The sequence below is a fragment of the Daldinia decipiens genome (assembly GCF_022478715.1).
Source record: "Daldinia decipiens strain CBS 113046 unplaced genomic scaffold F4813scaffold_6, whole genome shotgun sequence".
NCBI lineage: Eukaryota > Fungi > Ascomycota > Sordariomycetes > Xylariales > Hypoxylaceae > Daldinia > Daldinia decipiens.
Genome location: NW_026054549.1, coordinates 250959 through 276049, shown reverse-complemented (window position 1 = coordinate 276049; position 25091 = coordinate 250959). Strand labels below are relative to the sequence as shown.

Sequence of the window (25091 nt, the reverse complement as noted above, 5' to 3'; positions counted from 1 at the left end):
TCTCTTTAATCCCGGTCCCCCGGGGGGGGGGGGGGGGGCGGGGCGGGGCCGCCCCCCCCCCCCCCCCTCCCCCGGCAGTAGCGGCTGGAAACCTCAAACTCAAATATCAACCTTGAATCGACTTTTTTTTAAAATATATATATATAAAAAAAAAAAAAAAGCATATGGGCTTCGAACCCAGGCTTTTACTACGTATTGTGTTGGTGACCGTGGCTGGCCGGGGTGGGCTGGGCTAAAAGTCAAGTAAAAAAGATACGTATTTCGAGAAAAGATAGAAGTGGAAAAACACGTGAGAGACCCGTTTATTCTCAGCTTTTCTAGAGATGCATCTAATAAAACCGCTTAAAATGCGCATAGACGAACTTCCTTTCTCGAGTCGAAGTTTTCCAAAAGAGGAAATCGAGGTTAGCAAGACAATATCCCTCGTAAACTCGGGCAAACTCGGGCACTCGGGCAAAGTTCCGCGTTAAAGTAACCTAGCGACTTCCGACTTCCCCACGACAGCCTCAAATATATCAAAGTTAGACTCTTATACCATTCCCTAGGAATCTTATTAGTTTCCCTACCTATGCAATAATCCCTAGTCCTAAGACGCTACTTGAGCATACGAGTTGACTTTACATACATTAACTCCCAGCATCTATAGAGTACTCTCCAAACACTTTACTACCTAGGTATTACTGTTGTTGGAAGCAGAATGTGACATATCACCAACATTCCTAAGGTTTACGTTACAAAGAGGAGTCTTGTAGCATTGAGCTGTATTCATACTGTGCAATTAGGCTGCTATCTACCTCGTATGCCCTCTGCTGGTGATCTATCATATGCGGTTAGGCAGGCTGGCACACGGGGAACTAATCAACATAGCCAACAGCCCGTTTGATTTGAGAAACAACAGAAAACACAAAATTCAGGTGTTACATATCGGGTAGTGTAACACATCAATATTAGCCCTGTGACTGTATGTTGGTACCCAAACCACTTAAAAACGACCAGGTATCATGCTGTTCTTACCTGAAGATCCGGTACAATACCTACCTAGGATCGATTATGTTTACCTCTCTATGCGCTGGGGCCTCACATAGCCTTGTTAGGTTATTACACTTTCTCGCTTTCTTACATGCCTGGATTTAATACACATCATTTACACATGCAGTTGAAATCACTTCATCAAGACACCTACACCGCAAACTATTCCGTTCCATCTTAATCCTATTCAGTTACCCTTTCTACCTCTTTAAACTCACATCCACTGTTCTACATTTCTGTTATTCTTCGAATCAATCGTAGCAAGAATGGCACAGGCTAATCAGAGAAAGCTGGCCAAGTTATCCGCGGAAGAAATCCGCTACATTATCAATCATGTATTCCTTCCACCATGGTTACCCCATGAGAATGATTACGAAGTAGAGAATGAAGAAGCCTTACTAAAAACGGTCATTCAAGCTCTCTATGAATTTAGAGAATATGTACAAGGAGACGAAGTCAACGCTGTGGACTTGGCCATCACTACGATGGAACATCTACATCGTAACCGCGATTTGGCTGGAAGTAGATCATCAACTGGCCGAAAAGGGCTCCTCGAGGCTTTTGATCTCCTCAATCAGAAAGGTTAGACCATGCCCCAACCCCTTTGAAATATCTGCGAGTTAACTAGGTATTTCTAGTAGGTGGGACGGTTGCATGTCATATTCAAGCTCAGAACTGTGGTGTCTTGTTCTCGAGATTGGATACATCTGTTTACGTCGAAATGTTTGAGCTGTCTCCCTCTAACCAGGCTGTCATTTCAACAGAGGGGAGATTACGTCGGATCTTCCCCGGCGCAGCTGTGTCTATCCCGTTGTCTGTTTTCCAAACATGCGAGTTCCAAGATACAGTGGCTTACACCTTGACAAAAATGACCCACCAGTCGGCCCCTGATACCCAACCCCAGGTCAGGAAGAGCAACAAGATGCACGACGAAGATCGAGATACCACACACCCGAAGATGATCACCGAGCTCTTCTTTGCATTCCTATTATCTATGGGCAATGAGGTAGAAGTTACGAAAATCTGGAAGAATACTCGCGAAGAAGTATTTTGGCAAGATGCCGAACTGCCGTGGCGAAGGTCGGCTTTATGGCTGCTTATTCGTGTCGTCTTACAACTCCTATTCACACGATCGGCTAGTTCACCAACATGTCCAGATCATATATACAAAGCTTTCATGATATACTTCATGGCACAAATTCTTGTGCAAGGACGAAAAAGCCTTTCAAGCGACCTGCTAGTATCTATGAGTGCCAAAATCTCTAGACGGTACCATAAGGTTGTCAGACCTATCCCCGGATCTATCGTTGAATTCGTAAATTCAACTCTATCAGAAACGGATCAGATTCTCCAAGACCGATGGTCGCGGATCCGGGAAGAAAATTCGGCTCCTAATAGCCTAGAGGGCCTTCAAGATCTTGACTTTCATCAAGATACTCATATGTCGCTCTCGAGACTTGTCGATTTTATCAACGATATAGGGAACCGTGAGAAAATTAATCTGCATCTTACTGTTCAGATGAGCTGCCCCCTTAACGATTATGGTTCTCAAGTGCCTCCAGTTGCATCATCGACAAACAACATGCATGTGATGTACGAATTGGCATTGTTCGAGTCATGGGTGGCATCAAACCTCCAAAGTTGGTTAGAAGCCAATGAAGAGTCTGACGATGCCACTGGTATTCTGAGACAACGTATTGAGGATTACTACAGAATTGCCTTCTCGCGCTACGAAGGTAACCCCGAGCTAAGCTCCATCATGATCCTTACCATACTCGACCTCTGGGTTGCCTCCGACAAATCAGCAATACGAAATTGCAAGTTACTTGATATGTATGAGCCAGGTATCCCATCGAACCTCTTGGAGAATCTGAATTTGCCAACAAAAAGCCAAATGATAAGGCTCCGTGATATTGAAAAATATTTAGTCGATCGCAGATCCCAGGCCCGGTTCCCTTACGAAGCAATCAACGATTTTGGTAGTAGCAACTGCTTTTCTGTACAGTTTTTCAATCAATCTATTAAACATAAGACGCTACGCGCTTCCATTATCAATAAAGCAAGCCAGGATAGGAAAGCAAAGAGAGAAGAATTTCAGCAGAAAAAAGACGAATACGACCGTCTCATGCTGATGTTCGATAATATTGAACATGATACTGTTACGAGGATCAATTCAATCACAGGCGAGCATTGTGAGGATTGCGCCAAAAATTGTCGAAAATGCGACATCCCTCGGCAGGCAGGGCAGATAAAAATAGGAATACACGAGTGGCCACTGCCCAGAAATGAGCTTCAAGAAAAGTCAACTGTATTTGAGCTCCAAGTTCCTTGCTCATTCGGTCACTGGCGTGACACTACGGTGTTCGTCCTTTACGACATCCTGAAGCTAAGGTACTCAGTGGAAGAGAAACCAGTAGCTCAATATAAGTTAGCCGGTTGCTTATCCGGGTACTTTTGTGAATTTGATTCAAGGCAGCGGATAATACTGCTATCTGGTGTTAAGTCTCATACAGGAACCCATCGCCGTATGAAAGCCATTGCTACCAAGACTGTGGATGATGTCTGTCTCGAGAATGGACTGCGTTTGAAATATTATGACAGCTCGAACAATCTCTTCACTACTTCGTTTACGCCTACAGATGATGTTGTCGAACTATGCACGTACTCATTACCGAATGGACCAATGAACAAGATATCACCAATACAACCATTTATTCATCGGGTCCCGTTGGAACCTGCTGGCCCACCACCGAACAAGGTCATAGCCACCCAGTCGACCTGTCCTACCGACCTTTCTCTAGAAGAGTACAAGGCGCTTGCGTCTCTTCCGTTAGGTTTTCTGCTTCAATGGCAAAACATCTTACTGCAACTTGCGTCACCAAGCATAGACTTCAGGAAAGAAGAGACTGCTTTGGTTATCTCGCAATGCATCTTCCAAGTTGGACCTCCAGACGGGCATAATGTGTTTAGGGATAGTCATAAAATCCTCGTCGATATGCAGTTTTCTCGTGCCTTACTGGGCAACCTGAATAAAGCACTGGCTAGGATTAAAAAGAATTGGCAATCTTTTCAAGCACATGGGATTTTCGTTTCTATAGCTAGACGTTTGCTTTCACTGACGTCTTCCCAAAATGAGAAAAACAGGTGGCTCAACTTTTTGGCTGATATTCGCAAAATCACTTCGGAATGGATCCACGATTTGGAGGACAAAATCCAAGGCGCTACGGATGATAATGTTAAGGATGAGCTGCGATACAGATTGGTGAAGATAACACTGATCTGTGCTGACACGTTCAACATCGAAGAAGAGAATCTCCGTAGCCTTTTGGCTGTATCCGATTCTGCTTGTACTATGATACGGTGCAGTATTGTCATTAATGAAGGACGAAACTGCATTCCAAGGAAAGCAGATGATTGGACTTCTATTATGTATCGAAGATGGGAGCGGCTTGCGTATCGAGCATTTAATATCCTCGCAGAAGAAATAACTGCGAAGGGAAGCCCAGCATTAAACAATGCTATTAAGAAGACTTGGTCTGATTTCCCTGTGGCGGGAAAGTGGACAATCCAGAAAAAACCGTACCATCACTGGATTATAAACCAGTCAACGCTTGATAATGGAGACAGCCATTTGTACGTCGTTTTCAGTCTATTAACCGGCGAACTCTTCGTCAATGGGTCCCCTTTAGGTCGACTGCCTCGAGAGTATGAGAAACACCACATGTACTCCGTGTTGTTCGGAAAGTCAATTCTGGAAGTTGTGCCGAGCTCAGTGCCTGGGATGCGATTCAGTTCCAAGAACTCTTTCAACAAACATAGCCTAAATTTCGGCTTGGACAAACCTACCGAAACCCTTCTTGTTCGAGCAGTATTCGATAATGAAACATTCGAACTGGTCCCCCGAAGTATACTACAGAAATTGTTCCCAATAATGTTCATTGATAACTTCGTTCATTGGTATAACAAGGCTCACGGTTACGTCGAGTTCTGCCCCCAGGAGCTTCCGTGGACTCACTCGGAAAACAACTGGAAATTGGTACGCTCGGATACCGCAAGCCACTGTTGGCGGCTATGTAAAGGTAGTAAGTTCCTTGTCAACATCAACAGTCATACAGCGAAAGAGATCTTCAAAACAAACCTGAAACGTCTCGAAGAGCTTGCCTGGACGCATATCATTCTTCAGGATCACTCTGTGGATATTGAATTTCCTAGGTTGAAACTAGGATTCCACTTGAAGCAGGGAGAAACTTCAATATATTCTCACCAATTCCGTGGAATGTCGGTGGATGAGGATCAGTCGATTGGAGCCTTAATTGGTCTCCAAAGTATGCTTGTGCTGAAAGGCAACAACGGCCGAGTTCGACGCAAAGCCCTCATCCCAAATGGAAATATAGCATTCAATAAACACGGACAACATGTCCGTGTTGATATTGAAAAGCAATCTTCTACGAAAGCCTGCGTTTACGAGGTTGACGGCTTAATTGGTAGACTTATTAACAATGGAAGTCTGCAGGGCAAGCTACTCTTGTCGTACCTTCACGCACTCACCTCTTTTCCCTTACCAGATCCCTTGACAGGGAAAACAGGAACGGAGGAAGCACTATACATCTTGAGGTCTGCTGCTGTGCGATCTTTCATAAAGCTTACAGAAGAAAACCTTGACTTACTCAAGAATATCGCCCTGCTTACTCCGGCACGATGCTATTATCCAGCTAACGAACAGGAAATGCAAACAGTGGTATGGGATCAACGTCTTGACTTCCTGGCCCAGCATGATGGGTTTTATCAAGCTGTGCGCTCGATATTCGACCAAGCCAATAACTCGAAATTTTTCCACCCAGATTCTCATGTCTCCCCACCAGCTCTACATCAGGTTGAGCAGAGCCTCCTACGCCGTGACATTATTCGTTCGTCTACATTTCGCGTCTCGGGTTTTGGTGCTGAGGACCATACCACATCCTCGGATAGGGTTTATCAAGGTAGAGACAACAACCAGTCTTCTGAAAAAGCGTCCCGGGTTTATGTTATGTCCAAAATTATATTCCGAGAACACTTCGCTCTGAATGAGAACCCCGTGGCAGACCTAGGGGAATATATATGGGAATTCCTTTCTAGGTATGACGTGCTTGGGCCTAGGCCTATTAACTCTTCCTCTCCGGAGATTCAAGTGAACTATGATTCCACATTACTTCTTGGTTCGACCGAGTTCATCGCCAAACACTGGATTCAAATCTGCCAGTTATTGAGCAATAGGACAACTGAACATAATAAGTTCAAAGTCATGTTCTGGCTCTCTACGATTTCATTCGCTAATGATGCCGACATGACAATTCTTCAGGTTTTGGCATCCTTCTTCACAGTTCCTGGAATAGCTCTTAGTCCACCTACAGCTGACATTTTCCGGCTGTCTCTTGGCTCTTGCGTCAACAATTCACATATAAAACCCGTTATTTACGATTCATGCCGTTCGTTTCAGGAAAGTCCGGAAGCTGATCTATCTCCGTCTGCATGGGAAAGCTCGTCCGCCTTTAGGGCCCGACAGTCTCAGACATTTCAGAACAAAAAAACTGAAGCGGTCAGAACTTTTTGTGGTAAACTAGAAACCCAATGGCCCTGTGAGAACCCGACTTCCCCCTACTGCACGGGCTCTGTGGAATGGTGGAAATACATAAATGTGGATTTGGCCATGACTAAAGTAACAGAATTATTCAGGCCACGTTATCACAACCGTCTGCTTAAGAATTATCTTAACCAGATCGGTGGCAACATTCCTCCGCATGTTATTCCAAATAGGATTTCTCGATTCTCTCCAACTATCCCCCCTTGGAATTGTACGAGGAAACCTGGTTTTACTAGCAACGACGAAATATTCACCCTCCCAGCTCCTCTTATGCTACTGTGTACTGATATTACACAAAGCATATCCCTGACTAACAATGATAGTAACGAAGCGCCGCAGCTTCCTTTTTTGCTGTCGAGGTTAGACAAACAAGTCCAATCTAGATACGACAGACGCTACGTATCAGACCTTAAGAATAGCACGCAGTCACTACAGGGCTGGAGGAAGGAGTACCGCCTGACGAAAGGTGTACAAGAGCTTGAAGAACTTCTCGTTCGCCATCGCGATAGTTGCCAAGAAGTAGTTGAAAAGAATTATAGGGCTATAGAAGAATCTGTTATGTCCCATCAAGGAGGCAAACGGAGTACTTTACGAGCTCTCTTATCTTCAACTCACCAATGGCCAAGACTGTCACCAAGCTTCTTCTTGCAACGTCTCTGTCGTAGTAAGTGGCAGAAGCTACCTGAAGACTGGAAAACCTGTATAATTCATTACGGCATAACTATTTCTCAGTTACAGCGAGCAGACCGTTTGTTAAGGGCAGTTCATAATCCTTCTGTCCTAGTAAGCGAACTGCGAAATCCTGGCCATATGAACTGGCAACCACGAGATCAACCAGAGTCTCTGCTCTTGGAAATAGAGGGCGACCTTATGATCCGTCCAGTTCAGGAGCAAATAGCCAAGAATATGAGGAGCCCCGAAGGGGGTAAGAATGCCGTCATGCAGTTAAACATGGGAGAAGGGAAGTCATCTGTCATCGTACCCATGGTCGCAACAGCTCTCGCAGATGGTTCTCGTTTAGTCCGGGTAATTGTTGGAAAACCGCAGTCGAGGCAAATGTACCAAATGCTTATCTCTAAGCTTGGGGGTTTGCTGGACCGACAGATCTTTCACTTGCCATTCTCTCGCGCCGTTAAAGTCGAAAACCCCGAAATACTTGCGATGAGAGACATGTTCGAAGCCTGCAAGACCAATGGAGGTATATTTTTAATGCAGCCCGAACACGTCCTGTCTTTCAAGCTTATGGGTATTGAGTGTATCCTAACGGGAAAGGAACATATCGGTCGTGCTTTGGTACAAAGTCAAGAATACCTTAATACGAATACTCGTGATATCGTCGATGAGAGCGATGAAAACTTTAGCGTCAAATTCGAGTTGGTCTATACAATGGGCACACAACGTCCAACCGAATACAGCCCCGAAAGATGGGTGTGTATCCATCAGGTCCTAGACGTAGTTAGAGAAGTCATCTTGGAAGTTCGCACTGACCTCTCCGGTGCGCTGGAGGTCCATTCCCAGTATCCCGGATGTTTCCCACGTACTCGTATTTTGCAACTAGATGCTGCCGACCAGATCCTCTCTCGGGTCACGGAGCGTATTTGTGCAACAGGCCTCAACGGCTTTCCAATTACAAGACAACAGAAACATGTCCGTCAAGCAATAATAAGATACATCACTGAGGTCCAACCTGCTGCTACCGACATTGCGCTTGTTGAAGACCCTGGCCTGAAGGGATTCTGGACGCGTGCTAGCCAAACTTTGCTCCTCTTGCGAGGTCTTATAGCCGGAGGCGTACTAGGCTTCGCATTTGGGCATAAGAGATGGAGAGTTGACTATGGCCTTGACTCAAACAGACAGCCAAGCACTAAACTCGCGGTGCCATACAGAGCTAAAGATAGCCCCTCGCTGCGGTCTGAATTCAGTCATCCGGATGTTGTTATCATCCTCACCTCTTTGAGTTATTACTATGGCGGCCTCGAATACGAAGACCTATTGCAAACCTTCAAACACCTCCTTAGGTCTGACCAGGCCGATCAGGAGTTCGGGGTATGGGTAAAAGATGCAGAGAATCTATCTGATACCTCCAAAACTTTGGTGGGCATTAATCTCGAAGATGCAGAATGTACACAATCCCTATTTAACTCTTTCCGGCATGCCAAAGGTGTCATAGATTATTTTCTAGCGCGCATAGTCTTCCCAAAGGAAATGAAGGAGTTCTCGCACAGGCTTTCTGCTTCGGGTTGGGATATAGGCGAAGTCAAGACTCACCCAACAACAGGATTTAGCGGCACAAACGACTCTCGCCAGGTACTACCACTTGATGTTGAGCAGCTAGACCTCGAGGACCAGAAGCACACAAACGCCTTGGTCCTAGAGAATTTACTCCATTCCAAGAACTCTGTTACGCTCCTGCCGCCGCGCCAGGAGAGCGATAATTCAGTCGCCGAGATGCTATTGAATATCATTACAAAGCTCGATCCGCCAACACGAGTCATCCTAGACGTGGGAGCTCAGATACTTGAGCTAAATAACTTCGAAGTAGCGAGAACATGGTTATATAAGACCTCAGACGATAATAACATTCAAGCAGCCATCTTCGTTGACGACCATGACGAACTTTATGTTCTAGACAGAAAGGGCCATCTCGAGCCTCTCCATACATCGCCATTTGCGTCGCAACTGGATATGTGTGTTGTTTTCTTAGATGAAGCGGTATGTATTTACAGTTCTTTCTCCTTTTTTGTTAACCTCTTTTAGGTGTCAGGGGTTGTTGATCGAACTGACCGAAAATGCCACAAACTTTTATAATATTTATTTAAAAGAAGTGATTACTAACTTTGATTATTATAGCACACGAGAGGCACCGACCTGAAGTTGCCAAAGGATTACCGTGCAGCTGTCACGTTGGGAGCAAATTTAACGAAAGATAGGCTAGTACAAGGTGAGTCAACCCGACGCCTTACTGTTATACCATTATGCAAACTGACGCGTATCAGCTTGTATGCGGATGAGAATGCTAGCAGAGGGACAGTCGGTAGTATTTTGCGTCCCTGACGAAGTCCAAAGAAAGATCCGGGCGCATAGGGCTGATATCGGACTTCCTGCCGACCAGGATATCTCAGTCTTGGATATTCTGGCCTGGTCAATCGGTGAGACATGGAGAGACATCCATAGGAGTATGGCATTGTGGGCAAACCAGGGCCGGCGCAACGAAAACCATAGGAATATATGGGCAGAGGCCCGTTCTGGCGGCAAGGTCAATCTTACTAGAGGCCTCGCCGATAAATATCTTGAAGAGGAGGCGAAGACACTAGACTACAGGTATCGGCCTCGCCCCGACAGTGATGCAATTACGCCTTCGCAAGTGGCGGGTACGGACACTACGGACTTGATCTCTTTACGATGCAATGAGTTCAAAAATCTAAAGCTCAATTCAGCAGAGCTTCAAGAAGAGGAAGAACGCGAGTTATCGCCGGAGATTGAACAGGAGCGGCAAGATCAGAGGCCTCCCGAAGCAGTACCAGCTATCCATACAATCCACAAAGATATCAAGGAATTCATTGACTCTGGTATGATCATCGAAAGGTCTGCAGGATACATGCCTGCATTTTTAGCCCTGCGCAATACTTCGGCGGGGGCCCGTTTCGACGTGTCCCAATTCCGTCCTGGGTTACTTGTGTCGAATGAATTTGCAAACACTATCAAACGAGGCGGCGCTTCGGATTACTTAGATTCATACCAACGTACCATTCAATGGATCTTAACGGGAGCACCTCCTAGCGATGAGGACTCTACGGATACGCTCGTCGAACACATGATGGTCATTAGCCCACACGAGGCACAGGTACTGTTACCAATGATAATGAAATCCAAAGCTGTTGCCTTACACCTGTATGCGCCTAGGGCCAATCTGGGCTATTGCAAGCTTGACAAGCTTGACTTATATACGGTACCCGAGAGGCTAGCGTCGCGCAAGGTGCCCCAAAGCCTTATTACGGAACTGAACCTGTTCGCCGGACAACTCTATTTTGACTCGTATGAGCAATATGTGGACGCATGTCGGTTCCTAGGCATTAGCTGCAGTACGCCCAGGGAGGGTGAAGAGATTGCTGCAGACGGGTTCATAGCCAAAGACAGTACGGGTAGGGTTGGTGGAGAGTCGGGCCTGAAGAGCAGCCCAGTGGCGTTTTTTAAGATCCTCCACACCAAGATCCGACGCAACTGCGAGAGCATTGAGAAGACACATATGGGGAAGCTGTTGGACAACCAGCTATTGCGGCCATCGGATTTTGAGCAGCAGTAGGGGAGATGCGGATCTTGTGGAATGTCACATAGATGTAAGATGCGTCTTTCGCGTCTTGAACTTGTAAATGCTCATATTACCACGTTGACTTGATATATATCAACTGATTTGCGAGGGTGGCATAAGAGGTTACACCATCTAGCCCTCACGATTTCTTGTTACTTGTACTGTCTACGTTAGGGTGCGGCGAGCTTGCGTAGACAGTACAAGTAATGCATAACAGTGGCAGCTGTTGTTGAGCTTATAGGTGGAAACCCTGATTGAAGATGTTGAGAATGCGTTAACCGAGGTACCTGTAGTTTTCATACTGATATGCGTTTAATAGATATATCGTAGCTCTTATGCATATAAACAGATAGATTGCGAGAGATAAGGGGGGTAACACTGCATGAGTTGGATCCAATGAGCGTTGCCCTACGAATTGTACATGTGGAAGCAAAGTAAAGAAATGAAAGAACGCCCGCTACTGAAGCTGCCCAGGTGCATACCTACTGCCTTAAGAGGTACCTAAAGTGCTTCAATTGGCGGCAGGTACAATACATACCTTAGTAAGGTTAGGTCTATTCAGGTAAGCCACCAGGACTGGGCATTAATCAACTCCACTATCTTCTCAACACCCAAACTGAACTTTTAACCTTAGGTACCTAGTTTGTTACACATTCAAGGAACGGCTGGTCTTCCTTTGTACGCTTTGGAATCAGGAACCCTACTCGGTGCTTGGCTAACTGCGGATTCAACATCACTCGTGAAATCTGGTACACGACCGGCGTTGACTTTAATTATCCTCGCTTCACTCTCACCTCATCAGATCAGCTTCAAATTCCCGCATGCAAGCAAGCACGTGGGATGCGAGCTCAACAACGAAATTAATACGAAGGAATTGGCAGGAAAGGAATAGAATTGGGGAAACTGATCGATTCTTGTCTTGCTTAGCCGTGAAGCGACAATTAATTCGAGCAGAGCATCCATTCATTTATTTCACATAAGTCTGAATCGGCTGGAATCCGTCACCACCACTATCTATGCACGATTACCTCCCGAACCCGGCACTGATTTACCAGGGACCGGCGCTGCCGCGTGCCCCGCTGATCTTGATCCACGACGGTGGTGGCACCAATTTCAACTACCATCTACTGAACCAGATTGGCCGCCCGCTATGGGGTCTCGCGAACGCTAGGCTCCACGAAGGCGGCTGGTGGGAAGGTGGTATCCCTCAGATGGCTACCTACTATGTTGGACTTCTTTCTAAGGCTATCCCCGAGGGCGGCGACATCCTCCTCGGAGGTACGTATCTACTTACCGACAATATTAAATATTCGTAGGCATATATTAACATGAACCTCAGGTTGGTCACTGGGGGGGCTCTTATCCCTCGAGATGGCGCACCGGATTGCCGTAGCGAGGCGCGACGGTGGTACGGGGGCTAAGTTTCGGGTTAAAGGCATGGTCTTCCTCGATAGCCTCTGCCCAAGCTACTCGGCCGAGATGCGGGCGCGGCTACCGTCTGAGCCCGTAGTGTTATCAGCCCACGAGTCGGAGGCCATGAAACTGAAAGAGAAAGTCAACGTGAACATGACACACGCCCGCATCATGGTGTCATTCTGGAATTTACCACGCTGGGAGGATGGGCTGCAGGCACCGCCAACCATCCTCCTACGAGCAAAAGAGTGGTTCAACCGCGACCCGTCCAAGAGCTTCGTCGATTTCACGCGCGAAGAACGACTTTTGGGCTGGAGTAATTACAACGAGGAACACGGTAGCTTCATTAAAGATATTGTGGATATAGAAGGTCACCACTTTTCCATTTTTAATTTTGATTATGTAAGTTCCAATCTGATATCTGCCTACTATTATAACACATCTAGGACATAGAGGACTTTGAATCGACTAACTCACTTTATAGCTTGACGATCTCACGAGGAAGGTCCGCGCCGCAGCAGACCGGTTGGACCCGCTTGGGTTTTAACGGGTAATACCTAATAGTCGCTTCCTGTCTATTAGAATTACACTACAATGAGACGTTCAGGGTTGGTTTCTAGAACAGGCGTTACACGGGGTACTGCATAATGATGATAGCTAAACTATAAAGTATAACATGGTTACATGTGCATGTTATTGAGTTTATAGACCATGTAACTAACGTATAGGCAGAAGTAGAATACTATCTACTATGCACTCTTTACATACTTTGCCAGGGCCCCCTTGATGGTGACATGACCTTGCTCGAATAGCTTCGCCCGCGTAGCCTCGAAGCCGTCCTCATTGAGCCATCTATGACAGGTTAGGAACAGGTAAGTATAACTTCCTACGAAGAGAAGGGAAGGGAAGTAGTAGGTATACATACTCCTCTGCGTGCCCGATAGCAAACTGCTCATCACCCTTCTGCAGGCCCTCGTACATCCGCTCGGTGTAAAGGCCAAGGGGCATACCTATCTCGTGGCCGTTTATCATGTCCGGTTGGTGCTTCGTGTCATGGATTTCTGTCTGCACCGCGGGAGGGAACACTTCGACAAAGCGGATCTTATAACCAGCGTCTTTGATTTGCTGTCGCACATTCACGATGAATGAGTGAAGTGCTGCCTTGCTGGCGTTATACCCGGGTGTACGGGTTACTAGAGCAGTGGGGTGAGTAAATGTTAGGGAGATAGGCTTGAATGCTGAAGTCGTGTCCCCGAAGACTTAAACTCATATGATAAGGGTTCAGAGAGGGAAGGGAGCCTGTAAGTACATACACGTCGGTACAAGCGCCAGCGAGGCGTTTATAAATACCAAATGCGCCTCGGCATCCTCGGCATCCTTGGACACGCGCTGTAAGTGCGGCAGGAAGGCCTTAACCAAGTGCACGAAAGACACGTAGTTAGTGTTGAACTCCTCCGCGAAGGTAGACAGGTCTACGGTCTCGGGCTTGGCGAAGTTGAACGGCCGCTGGATGCCGGCGTTGAGCACCACGCTGTCGATATCAGGGTGCTGCTGCGTGACGGAGGCGACGAAGGACGGGATGTCGTCGAATTTGGTGATGTCGACTACGACACCGCTGGATCCGGGGTGCTTCGCGACAAACGCATCGAGACGATGCTTGCGGCGGCCGGTAACAATGACACAAGTACCCTCGGCATGCAGTCTCGCGGCGAGGGCCTCGCCAATGCCGGACGTGGCGCCGATGACGAGGGTTTTCTTGTAGAGCGGGGCCATTTGCAACAAGGACTTTGGAAATCTCGGAATTTGCAGATTGATAGTAGTCTCTTCTTCTTCTTCTAGTTACCAAAGACTCGTTGCACAACCTACTTATATATACCGTATTTGTTCTCTTGGTAATGGCCTCCCTAACTACCTAACCTAAGTATCTCGCGATGCTTTCAGGCTCAGGCTCAGGCTTTCGGCTTCGGACTATGGAGATAAAAGGAGGTAGAGAGCCCCGCACTAGGGCCACGCCCCTTTTGTCTCCGAACGCGACGGAGGTTTTGTTTTTTTGGATGTTGTGGCTTGAGCCCCCGTACGTGCGGTGAGTGCGTACCTAGGTTTGTAAACACTTTGTATTATAAATTTTAAGGAGCAAATGGAAGAAGTCATTGAGTTGAAGAGATAATCATGCTGAAGTTTGTTGGATATTTTATGTATTGTGGTGGGGCATGTATGAGCGAGCAATCGTTCATTCTACTGAAGCACAACTTAACCTTCCAATTGTATAGTCCGTCTTTCCTAGATCTGAAAGGGATTTTGATTTTAGGAAATAGCTTCGTCATACTTAATGAGTTAAAGTACCTAGGTGGAGCAATTCAAATCTATAACTGATATTAATTCGAGCTGAAATTGTAACGAACGCTTATACACTAACCTAGAAACACGACAGGAAATATAATGTAGAGTTCTCTTCCAGAATGGTAATTCGTCTAGAGCTGATAACTATGGGTAACTATAGATAAGATTCCAATACTATTTACGCTCGTGCTGTTACGGGATTCTTCTGTTACTCTAAGATCCCAATGTACTTTCTAAACTCTTCCGTATGACTATAGAAAATTACCAGGACCTGAGCTGGTATATCACCTTCCTTGATAGGCTTCAACGAGCTCGCTGGGGGTGTATGGATATCAACCGGAGATCGGACGAGATCTGTTTAGAGGCATGTCTCAGAAGCAAGGATGTTCGGACGGTTACGTGACTAATGGACGAAATGGGAATATAATCGTGGGGGGGCTTTTCTGTTTGCTCCTGCAGGGGCCGGATTTCGAGTCGAATTAATGAACAAAACACTTCTGGACTGTTGAATAATGAATTATTCTCGACCTAGTATTCTTTGTGAATTAGACGAAGTTCAGGTGTACTGTAAGCTCAGCACAGCTAAAAGTCATCTCGTGATAGCTGGTAGTAAGATCATACGGTAATCCAAGTATTGCAACTGGCTTCTTCCACCAAGCCGACTGCATACTAGGAATGATGTGACTGCATCGACATATATCACCCAGATGCGCGGCGACATAATATATCCTCTACTGTCAATCTATTTGTAGTCTATAACCACTCAGCAAAACATCGTAGATAGTTCATGTGATAGTTCATGTGCTCAATATGATGATTTAGCAGTTTAGTTTCGAGGGTCGGCCTGGTGTTATTTAAATGTACTCGACCAAGTTACGATGATTGATGATGGGTGTCGCCCCTTTATTGGCCATTTAACACGCCCAAAGTATCGCAAGGCCTGATCCAAGGTAGGCGGGCAGCCGAGGCTTAATATAAAATTAACACTTAAGATCCATCTCAATATGTAGTCAAGATCAGACTCATCCAAAGATCAGATATTAACCAGCAGTTTAAGGGTTTTTTTATTGGCTTCATAACTGGGTGAAAGGAAAGATCAGATATCGATAAATTTCTTTCATGAGAGACATGAGCCCCGGCTAAGCCAGCCATCTTTAACAGTAAATGTCTCAGTCCCGCCGTTCCGCAAACGAGATTACATAGAAACGAAGATGGCTCTGACGTCATGGTCCATATTTGCTTGCCCATCACTGTATCATCAGCACGGTTGCGTAGGGCTGAGACTTTTTCTTCAGAATGCAATATGATAGGCGTTTTATCATGGTCTCTGAACGCTTCGTGATACATAGAGGCGCCGGCCGTACTATTGACCTTTGAGAAAGGAACAGCTATTATTCTTATTCGTATATATCTAGGTTAGTTATTAGGAAGTAACTAACCTAGGTATGTATGTGTCTTGATGTCGTGTGTATCTCAAATGGCCAAAGTAAGGGAAGTTCTTACCGCCAATTACTCAACCAATACCCATTAGTACCTAACCTACCTAGGTATCTATGTAGAGCCATATTCCCAGCCTTGCCCTTTGTAGACTTGCACCGTTCTGATTGGAAGATCGCTGACATGTGAATCAGGGGCAGGAGGAGGTGAGAGGCTGAAAGCGACCGCCAGTGAGGGCGATCGGCGATGATAAGCCAGCCGATCACGTCGCAGCTCCACCCATTCGATTCCCACACGCCGTCAATCACTAACCGTTAGGTATCCGGACTTTCTAGCCTGTGGATCGGACCGGTTTGATGTGCGACCGCTACAAGCCAACGAGCTGTGCGGATTTGGCTTGTCCGCCGTGAGTCGAGCGCCTACATAGTGTAAGGGTCGCACCGCCAGGCGTAGCGAAGGTGCTCGCTGCGGCGAGTCCTGGTGGAGGAACAGTAGGTAGGTATGTATGTAGCTCTCGCACACGTATCTGTGATAGGTACGTGGTTGCGAGGACAGGGACACGGCGGTAGAAGCTGTGCGGCTGGGAGAACCTCGAAACGCTTCACGGTAGCCAAGTCGACGCGACCTAGGAGACCCGGTGTTCTCATAATAAGAGGGTCTGGTCTGACCGAATCCCGGAATCACCCATCCCAACGACCATACCAGACGTGCTGAGGGGACGGGCGATCGCAATATGTTTGTGTGAACTGTTTATCCATCTAGGTTAGGAGGTTGTGGTACCCCCTATCAAGCATATATATTATCTTCCAGTAATCCTCTGTGATAGCCTACGTACTATACATCTCTCAACATATTCTATTCTACTTGTTGTCTTCCCGTGTTTCGTAACTAGACACCAGTTCAATGTGAGTTTTACAAGGCTGCTTATTACGCTCTTCTATTGCTAACTCGGTCTGATCCAGTTTATTTTCTGGACCAGGTAGTCCACAGCTCAACATCGAATCCAGTTTTCTGTCGCTCCCGCATAGTCAAACACCATGAAGAACTTTGGCGCGATCCTTTTCCTCTTGGCCTCTGCCGGCTCTTTCGTGACGGGCACGCCAGCATTCAAAAGTGAGAGGCGAGCTGTTTCGGCTGAACGTATGTTTTAAACTATTGAAATAAAAGGTCCTCGAGGAACTGCTTGAATAGGTTCGCTAACTGATCATATAGCTGCCAGCATTGCGGCTCGGGCACTGGAACTCGGTATGATAACTATCGTATTATCTACAGTCTGAATCCTAGCTAACAATATTTAGCACCCAGAGTTGTAGTCGGAACTAGGTCAAACAACACAGAAAATGCGGCCAAGTTATTAGGTACGTGTCTCAGTCGTTTGAGTAGTATTGATAGGTAGCTTTGGGCTAACTGGAAGAAATAGCGATCCCAAGGGGTATGAATTCTACGGAGAATGTGGCCGGCTCTTTAGGTACACATTTGTAAGATATCGTGATGAATAGATGAGTTTGGCTAACGCGAACTACAGTAGTTACCCGCAGGAATGGAAACTTCTCCGAAGCCGCAAACGAGAAACGGTCTTCTGGTAAGTTGCCGTATATTCCTTTTTTTCCCCCTATATATAGGGAACGAATATTGTTAACGTATCGCAACCTATAGGTCTTCACCTGCGACGAGGAAACCTTAGGATGAGGTCCTCATTGAACGAGACTGATGTCTAGAGGGTCAGTCCGAGCGAAGAGGTCCGATGATTGGTGAACAATTCCGTGGAAGGTTAAGAATGCAGAGAGGATATCACCGAGTACGTCACTCGACTTGAACTGGGTTTCAGGATAGATAGATTCTACCACAGGTTGGAATATAATAGATATAGATTTACACGTTGAGATCGTCGGTGCTACTGGTGTGTCTTGGAACATGGGCGCACAGATGCGACCAATGTCTAAAGTACAGTTGGATTATGTGTCGTAGGTATGATACATCAAGTACAAGCCGTGATGGATAGTCCCATGACGCAGGTGAGCTCATAGAATACTGCTCGTTGATCTAAATATCGGCTGAAATAACAATTGTGTGAATCGCAAGTTCATGGTAGCATGAGCAGCTAATATCGGCCAAATCCCTATCTTGCTGGCAAAGGGCAATTTAGTTCTCGAGCCCATTGATAATGTCATAATTAGCCTTGATTCGAATATATTAAGAGGCACTATATAATAGTAGGGGTATAAATAGTACCGGCAGATAACGACATGCGGTAAGAAGGATGAACTCGCTTGTAGCCGGGTCCAATCATATTTTGACTTGTACTTGGGGGGTTGCAACGCGGCAGTAACCTGACGATCCTTTCTAGAAGAACCTTCAACGTCACTTTTGATCTACTACAATAGAATCGTCATGTGTAGCGTCTAAGCAGCTAGAACGGAGATGATGGATTAAAAGGTACGTAATTCTAATTCCGCGGGACTAAAAACCCAACGTTAGTCATGAGCTTTGAAATATTATTCAATTTTCCCTTGTCGTGAGAGCAAATATATACAGCTGAAAAATCGTGTCATAACGCCGAATCCAAAAGCCTTCGCACGATCAGGATATCTTTATGATACCGTAGCACTTGGCTATACACCAAACACTAATCGAAGGGCAATCGTCAAAGTCGTTGATGCTCTATGGCGAGTTAAAACCACCCATTGAGTTTGTATATTCAAACACAAACAATTCCTAGGTAGTCAGCTCATGACCCCATGTACACCGGCCTAATGTAATTTCATCCATCGTTGTCATCTTGATGAGCATCCCCCCATTGGTTGTTCATCGTACTTCGTTCACGTCGACAACGTCAGGTCTCCAGTCACGGGAGCTGCTCTTTGACGAGGAGCCGAATCCCGGCATTGACGAGAATCGGTTTAATCGCTTCTTCTGCGCCGGTGTTTGGGGTTCCATGTTATAACGGATTCTTGGCCCTTCGACGATAGCACTATGACGTCTATTGGGCTCTTCGACTGGCGACGAGGTGGTAGTGGAGGAACTATTGGTAGATGATCCCGTGGTATTGGGTGTCTGGTAGATGTACTCGCCATCGACGTAGATGGCATTGCTGATGAAAGCAGAGCGGCGATGGCGGTTGCGCGTGTATCGCTGCTCGAGCCGGAATAGCTCAAGTTTAGCTTGAATCTTTTCGATGAAGCTCGGCATTGTGATAAATTGGGTTCCTAGTTACTCTGCTCGAAGCAAATTTCTTGTGCGTCACGGTGGTGTCGTTGACTCTTTGCAATCCAATTGGTATTACAACTAATATGTTGAGGAGTGAATGGCGCAATTCAAACTTGGGTTGATTTTAATTGATGTCTATTGTGTTCTAACAGGTACAGTCGTGAGCTTTGTGGTATGAAAGAGCGCGTATACAGTAGCGACCGATGTATCTTTGTGATCAATTCGGAAACTACTCGTGATAAACGAACGAAAGGGAACAGTCCTGTGTTCACCGGGTATGTAGTCGGGTTTATGAGTGACTAGTAAAAGAATGGAAATTGGAGGTTGGGGGGGAAAAGAAGAGAGTAAAAAGAAGCGAGCAGATTAGAGACGAGTTAGGACGATTTATTGAGCAGGGGAAAGAGAGTTTGCATAGAAATGAACCAACAGGGTCAGGAACGAGTGAAGATGGTAAGGGTAAGACCGTAAGATGGGAAGGGGAAGTTCAGCTATGATTTACCTAAGCTCGCTAAAGACGCAGCTAAATGCAGCCAAAGGCAAGGTTTTAGGCTTCGGCCCCCTACCGTTGCAGAATGTCTAGCCAGGCTATCCACTAACCTAGCCACTAAAAAGCACGCGAATAAGTGGAATATTAGCAGAGCATTCATACCCCCCGGGGGCTGAACCAAGATTGTTCTAGCACGTGTTCGCTCCTAGTTTATCCTGATAAGCCTATCCTACATAGCTTGTCTAACGTGCATAGAGCCTTACCCGTTGGGATAAAGCGGCCTGCATAGACCAACGCAGGGGAACCCACGTTTCAGCCATAGGCCAATGCGTACCATTTGAACCCCATTTGAACATTTGAACCGTTCAAATCGGTGGCATCTTTGATTTGTTGGGTCCCTTTTTTTTTTAAGACTTGGCGAGGGATGAAAGGTTGCGAATTGCGAACTCGCCCATCGACTTAAGAATCCGGGGTTATCTAGAGCGATCGAAGATCCTATGAACATCGCGAGACGGAATCTTGGATCTCTACCTATCCACCGCAAATCGAAAGTTATTTTAATAAAGAAAAGGGCGGAGCAAAAAGAATAAAGCCAATTGCGAAAGCCAGTAAAGGGGGCAGAAACACGCAATGCAATGCGATGCAATGCGATGCGATGCAATGCCATGTCTAACTTTGGGCAGACCAACAAAGAAATGACGAAAACCTCCAATTGAAATGATGCAAGCCCTTTCCATTGCATATGACCCCTCGGGGCCGATTACTTGCACTTGGGAATCGTCAATTCTTCGAACATCTATTCCGAGAATGGATGCTGTTGCAATGCAAATAACATAATCGCAAGCACAATGCAAACGTCAACACGGAACCTTGCGATTTGTGGACTGCAGGTTATGCGTTAGCTACCTCTCACCTAATAGCCTAACCTACCTCCTAGGTTAGGTAGGTAGGTAGGTTACCTACCTAAGGTAGATCAATATGCGCATAATCAATGGCAGCAATGCTGGTGTTGCTCACAAAACTTGACACAGGCAGAGCCACCGCACGGATGGGATATGCTGAATTGTCTTCATCATTATAATAAGAAATATCTTCAATAGTTGTGCAAACCGATGGAATGAGTGCGTATGTTCGCATTTGTCATTGCATTGGTGAGGTCGCATATCATTGCCAACTAGAGACAGAACCACCTCGCCCTAACCAGAGCTCCTGGATTTGTTCTGCTAGGGAGACTGACGTTGTGTAGGCCTTCCTCATCTTGACATCATCGACATGCTCTTTATTCCATTCTAGGATCTCCAACGTCATCCCCTCCAGCGTAGTGAGTACGCCGGTATATCCCAAACCACCTTGAGAAACCGGCTTCCTGATCTCGTCATTCGATGCGATTAGATGAGTACATATCGAGAAAATCCCCGGCCTGAGGTGTTTAATATCACCTTTAAGTTCAGGTAGCACTTTGCGTAAAAGCGGATACTTATAAGGTAATTCAGTATACATCTCTACCACATGCGAGAGGAGAAGCATGACGACGGGTGGCACCTTGATAATGCGAAATGGGTGCACTGAGAGAGTCTCGATCGCGTGATACAGATCACCGTACGTGATTGGTGGGTTGGGATCTGTTACTACGAATGGCCGGCCCGCCTGTCTGGAGCTCTCTATCCAAGGCCGAGCAAGCGCCGCCTCGTGCTGTAGATGCGCGATGGATACGTTCGCGCCGTGCACAAAGCTCTGTACGATATGGGACACCCAACTATCATTGTTCATATTGGTGTAAGCAGAGTACACTGAACGAGACTGGGTGGCAGAGAACCTACCAAGGTAAGACCGTTCTGCCAAGAGGGTCCCCGACGGTATTATCTGTCGGGTGTCCGTAGACGCCATTCGCAGGACGAATGCAACCGGTGCGGAAGTTCTCGTTATTCGAACCACAAACCAATCTTTCTGCGACCGCTTTCGAAGCGGGGTAGTTGGCGAAGTACCCCTCGCGTTCTTTCAAAGGCGAATTGAAGTCGCCTACGTCCAGAACTTGCCAAAAGTTCCGCGGCGAGCTTGCCCATGGGAGTACAAACGGTTCGACGGGACGAATAGATATGGATCCGGATGATGTGGAACTAAAAATATCCGCACCGGCTCTGCGGGCTGCCGCTAGCACGTTCTCTGTTCCTATCACGTTGACAGCTTCCGGGAATGCGTAATGAAATTTAGACCGTTCGGAAGCTAGAATCACCGCCGCAGTGTGGAACACTGTCAGCGGTAGATGAGCAACGCTAGGATCCCACGGACGCGCAAAAGCAGCATCGACGGAATCGGATGATGTGATGTCTGTCTGTACAAATTCGACCTCTGTAGCCGGTCCGGAGCGCATATCATTGCGCTCGGTCTTCCGAATATCAATAATTCGAATGCTCTCCGGTAGGTTACCACGAGCTAGAAGCTGAAGCACGATGAAACCACCCACAAGCCCTGTAGAAGGGAATTCAAGCTTTAAGCGGCACTCTCTACAAGCAAAAGCCGGGGCTTAAAAATAAAATCACTTACCCGAACCTCCCGTCACAACATAGCGACGCTCTAGTTTTGGCGGAAGTTTATTAGTAAAGTCTATTGGCTTCTCTTGCAATTGCCTATAGGTCTCGTTCAGCTGATCTGTCGTCCAGCGTGAACCCGACAGTTGCCGGACCTCATCTGGTGTCTGACTTAGAAGCTGGTTGACCCGGAATAGGTATAATACGAGGACCACCAATACAAACCAGAGAACCCTATATGCCCATCCGGCTATTTCGAACATGATGGCACGGCCGATCAAATATACATAAACATTAGCCAGCAACATGATGTAAAGGTCAAAAACTGCAAGACACTGCCGGATGCAACGGTCACTTTTTCAACCCCTTGCCCCTAAAGGAATAACAATATAGATAAATTATGCAATAAGCCCATATCGGCTACCCAGATGATGGCTATGCTTCCAACATCGCGACTAGGGTCTAATGAAAAAATCTCCAACGGGAGGGTATCTCGGTCAAAGTCGCCGAAATCAGAACTCAGCGTAAATCACAACTTTCCGTCAACCATAGCCTGCTGGATCCACGCGCATCTCTTACCCCATAAATCATCTGTCGATCTCCTAAACCTTTTATACCCCAACTCTAGTATCGTCGAATTCCGTCCGTACTTTGGGAAGTACGGTCCACCAGACGCGTTCGGGTCTCCGGTTCGAGTAAATGCAACGATGTAAGCTTGCAGCTGCGTTGCCAAGCGTCCACTGACGGGGGACATGTTATCTGGCGTGCTCGTGTCGCCGTTGAAGAATACGTACGGCACGTCGTCAGCATGCCAGCCGGGTGGGTGCGTGAAGACAAGGTTGAACGTGTCATTGCCTCGCGCTCTCGATAGGTACTGCGTCGTGCACGCGAAGCTGATATCGGAGGCCAGGCGCTCTGCTCGCCCAGCCTGTGTTTTCCATGGGTACTTGCCGCCTAGTACATCCGGGTACAGCCCCCGATCCGTAAGCAGCATGTTAATAGTCGTGTTCGAGGCCGCCGGCAGGTTATTTCGTACGTATGCCTTCACGTCAGCCGCGGTGTTTATGCCGCTCGGCAGGAAGGGTACGGATTCATGGGATGTGTGGCTTATGAGTAGCTAGTTTGCGGCGTTAGTAGCACGTTATTAAATATTTGCTTATACTAGGCGAGGGGAGGTCACTCACGTCAACGGTAGAGTCGAATTTTCCTTGGTAAAGTAGTTTCTGCGGTATATCCGTCACAATGTCCTTGTCGGGTCCGGGGCCGAAGCCAAATGTACCCACGGGTGCCGTGGTGACAGTTTCTTGGTTAATATACTGCAGCAGATCAGCTGGTAGTCCGCGTAGCTGATCTACATTGTAGATGTCGCGTCCGGTTTGTTTGGAAGCCTCCGCCAACGTCTTAAGATAATTGCCATCCAGATCGATGTTATACTGGAATGCAGGGGACAGGATAATCGCCTTGGTAAAGGGGCAACTTTCCGTTGCGCCGAACGCTGTGAGCTGGTGGACGATACTCGCAGCCCCTGCGCTCTCGCCCATAACCGTCATTTTATTTATGCCGCCTCCGAATAAGACGATATAGTTGTTTATCCAATCTAGAGCAAGCCGCTGGTCATAAAGCCCGAGGTTCGGCGTGACATCCTGGCCAGCTAGCCAGCCATACATACCCAATCGGTAATTGATCGAGACTATAATGGATCCTTTGTGTCCTTTTTCTTGGGATCTAGCGATCAGGCCGGCTGGGTTGCCGTATAGATTCTTAGACCCAAATGTGAAGCCGCCGCCATGTATCCACACGAGGACAGACGCTACAAAGTTCGTGGTTATTAGGTACCTATTTATGTATCTAAGGGACGTATGCTAAGTCATACTAGCAAAAATTACAATGCAACTCACCATTCGCAGTAGGGCCCTCATCGAAGATGTGCGTGGGCACGTAGACGTCGAGAACTAGACAAGCCTCCGTCTGGCCGGCTTGGTCGTTGAGCATAGACGCCATTGTGGTGTTGTCGATTCCGCTGCGTTGTGCCAGGAGGTTAATAACCCATTGCGGGTAAGCCTGTGGGCACATGACAACATCGTCGTTGCCATGTTCGTGGCCCGGTGGTCCTTCGGTTTCGACGATAGCAACAGGTTTTTTGAAGCGCAGGTCGCCGACCGGCTGCTGCGCGTACGCAATGTTGTTGAAGACGTAGTAGTTACCAGTTTCCTATGCCAACTTATTAGTACCCTCCAAGTAAGTTCCCGAGCTCTTCTCCCTTCAAACGGCAGATACAAGAGATCACCTCGAACTTGGAGTGATTTAACTGGATATCTAGGTAGGTAGGGATAACGCACATTTACTGTTCCCTGCCGAATTTCGTATCCTAGGTCTACGGTTGGAGGGGGGTCACTCCTCCCGCTGTGACCGAGAACTACGGAGAAGATACTTGCAGAGATGGCTAAGTAACGCCAAGGAAACTTCCTGAGGCTAGACATCGTGTATTTGAAATCGTATGGAATAGTTAGAAGAGTTTGAGATGATATGAGATGGAATGGGAAAGGGGAGTAATCCAAGAGGACACGACTATAACTCGTATACCTAGAATGGGCATTACTTGCATGATATATATATCCTACGCTGGGCACCCTTCAGATACAGTTGTGTCGAGCGTGCACAAATATTGTTAGAGTTTGGGCACAAGCAACGTCTAGGCGCCGACCATGCACACAAGCACAT

General features: G+C 46.8%; 7 protein-coding genes across 7 annotated transcripts; 3 read left to right on the top strand and 4 right to left on the bottom strand.

Moving 5' to 3' along the window:
- Nucleotides 1–1215: 1215 nt before the first annotated feature.
- On the top strand, nucleotides 1216–11427 carry F4813DRAFT_292940 (uncharacterized protein). The gene is made up of 4 exons (XM_049240651.1): nucleotides 1216–1611; nucleotides 1668–9361; nucleotides 9500–9590; nucleotides 9646–11427. Exons 1-4 carry the CDS (start codon nucleotides 1296–1298, stop codon nucleotides 10950–10952), a joined length of 9408 nt encoding a protein of 3135 aa, XP_049102357.1. The 5' UTR covers nucleotides 1216–1295; the 3' UTR covers nucleotides 10953–11427.
- A 117-nt stretch (nucleotides 11428–11544) lies between these two features.
- F4813DRAFT_349786 (alpha/beta-hydrolase) lies at nucleotides 11545–13107 on the top strand. Its single transcript, XM_049242225.1, has 3 exons — nucleotides 11545–12236; nucleotides 12298–12773; nucleotides 12856–13107. The coding sequence occupies exons 1-3, from the start codon at nucleotides 11975–11977 to the stop codon at nucleotides 12916–12918; spliced, it is 801 nt and encodes a 266-aa protein (XP_049102356.1). The 5' UTR covers nucleotides 11545–11974; the 3' UTR covers nucleotides 12919–13107.
- Nucleotides 13108–14545, bottom strand: F4813DRAFT_349785 (putative short-chain dehydrogenase/oxidoreductase). The gene is made up of 3 exons (XM_049242224.1): nucleotides 13685–14545; nucleotides 13297–13564; nucleotides 13108–13223 (listed from the first exon to the last, which is right to left on the bottom strand). Exons 1-3 carry the CDS (start codon nucleotides 14142–14144, stop codon nucleotides 13121–13123), a joined length of 831 nt encoding a protein of 276 aa, XP_049102355.1. The 5' UTR covers nucleotides 14145–14545; the 3' UTR covers nucleotides 13108–13120.
- A 2417-nt stretch (nucleotides 14546–16962) lies between these two features.
- Nucleotides 16963–18410, top strand: F4813DRAFT_292739 (uncharacterized protein). The gene is made up of 7 exons (XM_049240649.1): nucleotides 16963–17053; nucleotides 17111–17288; nucleotides 17361–17393; nucleotides 17447–17506; nucleotides 17569–17616; nucleotides 17674–17730; nucleotides 17805–18410. Exons 2-7 carry the CDS (start codon nucleotides 17186–17188, stop codon nucleotides 17864–17866), a joined length of 363 nt encoding a protein of 120 aa, XP_049102354.1. The 5' UTR covers nucleotides 16963–17053; nucleotides 17111–17185; the 3' UTR covers nucleotides 17867–18410.
- F4813DRAFT_292740 (uncharacterized protein) lies at nucleotides 18411–19719 on the bottom strand. Its single transcript, XM_049240650.1, has one exon. It carries the CDS (start codon nucleotides 19335–19337, stop codon nucleotides 18954–18956), a length of 384 nt encoding a protein of 127 aa, XP_049102353.1. The 5' UTR covers nucleotides 19338–19719; the 3' UTR covers nucleotides 18411–18953.
- Nucleotides 19720–21006: 1287 nt separating this feature from the next.
- F4813DRAFT_386586 (NAD(P)-binding protein) lies at nucleotides 21007–22633 on the bottom strand (the record flags this gene model as incomplete). The annotated part of the gene is made up of 3 exons (XM_049246440.1): nucleotides 21007–21598; nucleotides 21663–22311; nucleotides 22387–22633. 3 exons carry the CDS (start codon nucleotides 22631–22633, stop codon nucleotides 21007–21009), a joined length of 1488 nt encoding a protein of 495 aa, XP_049102352.1.
- A 266-nt stretch (nucleotides 22634–22899) lies between these two features.
- On the bottom strand, nucleotides 22900–24850 carry F4813DRAFT_386585 (alpha/beta-hydrolase; the record flags this gene model as incomplete). The annotated part of the gene is made up of 4 exons (XM_049246439.1): nucleotides 22900–23487; nucleotides 23555–24180; nucleotides 24269–24581; nucleotides 24710–24850. The coding sequence occupies 4 exons, from the start codon at nucleotides 24848–24850 to the stop codon at nucleotides 22900–22902; spliced, it is 1668 nt and encodes a 555-aa protein (XP_049102351.1).
- Nucleotides 24851–25091: the final 241 nt, after the last annotated feature.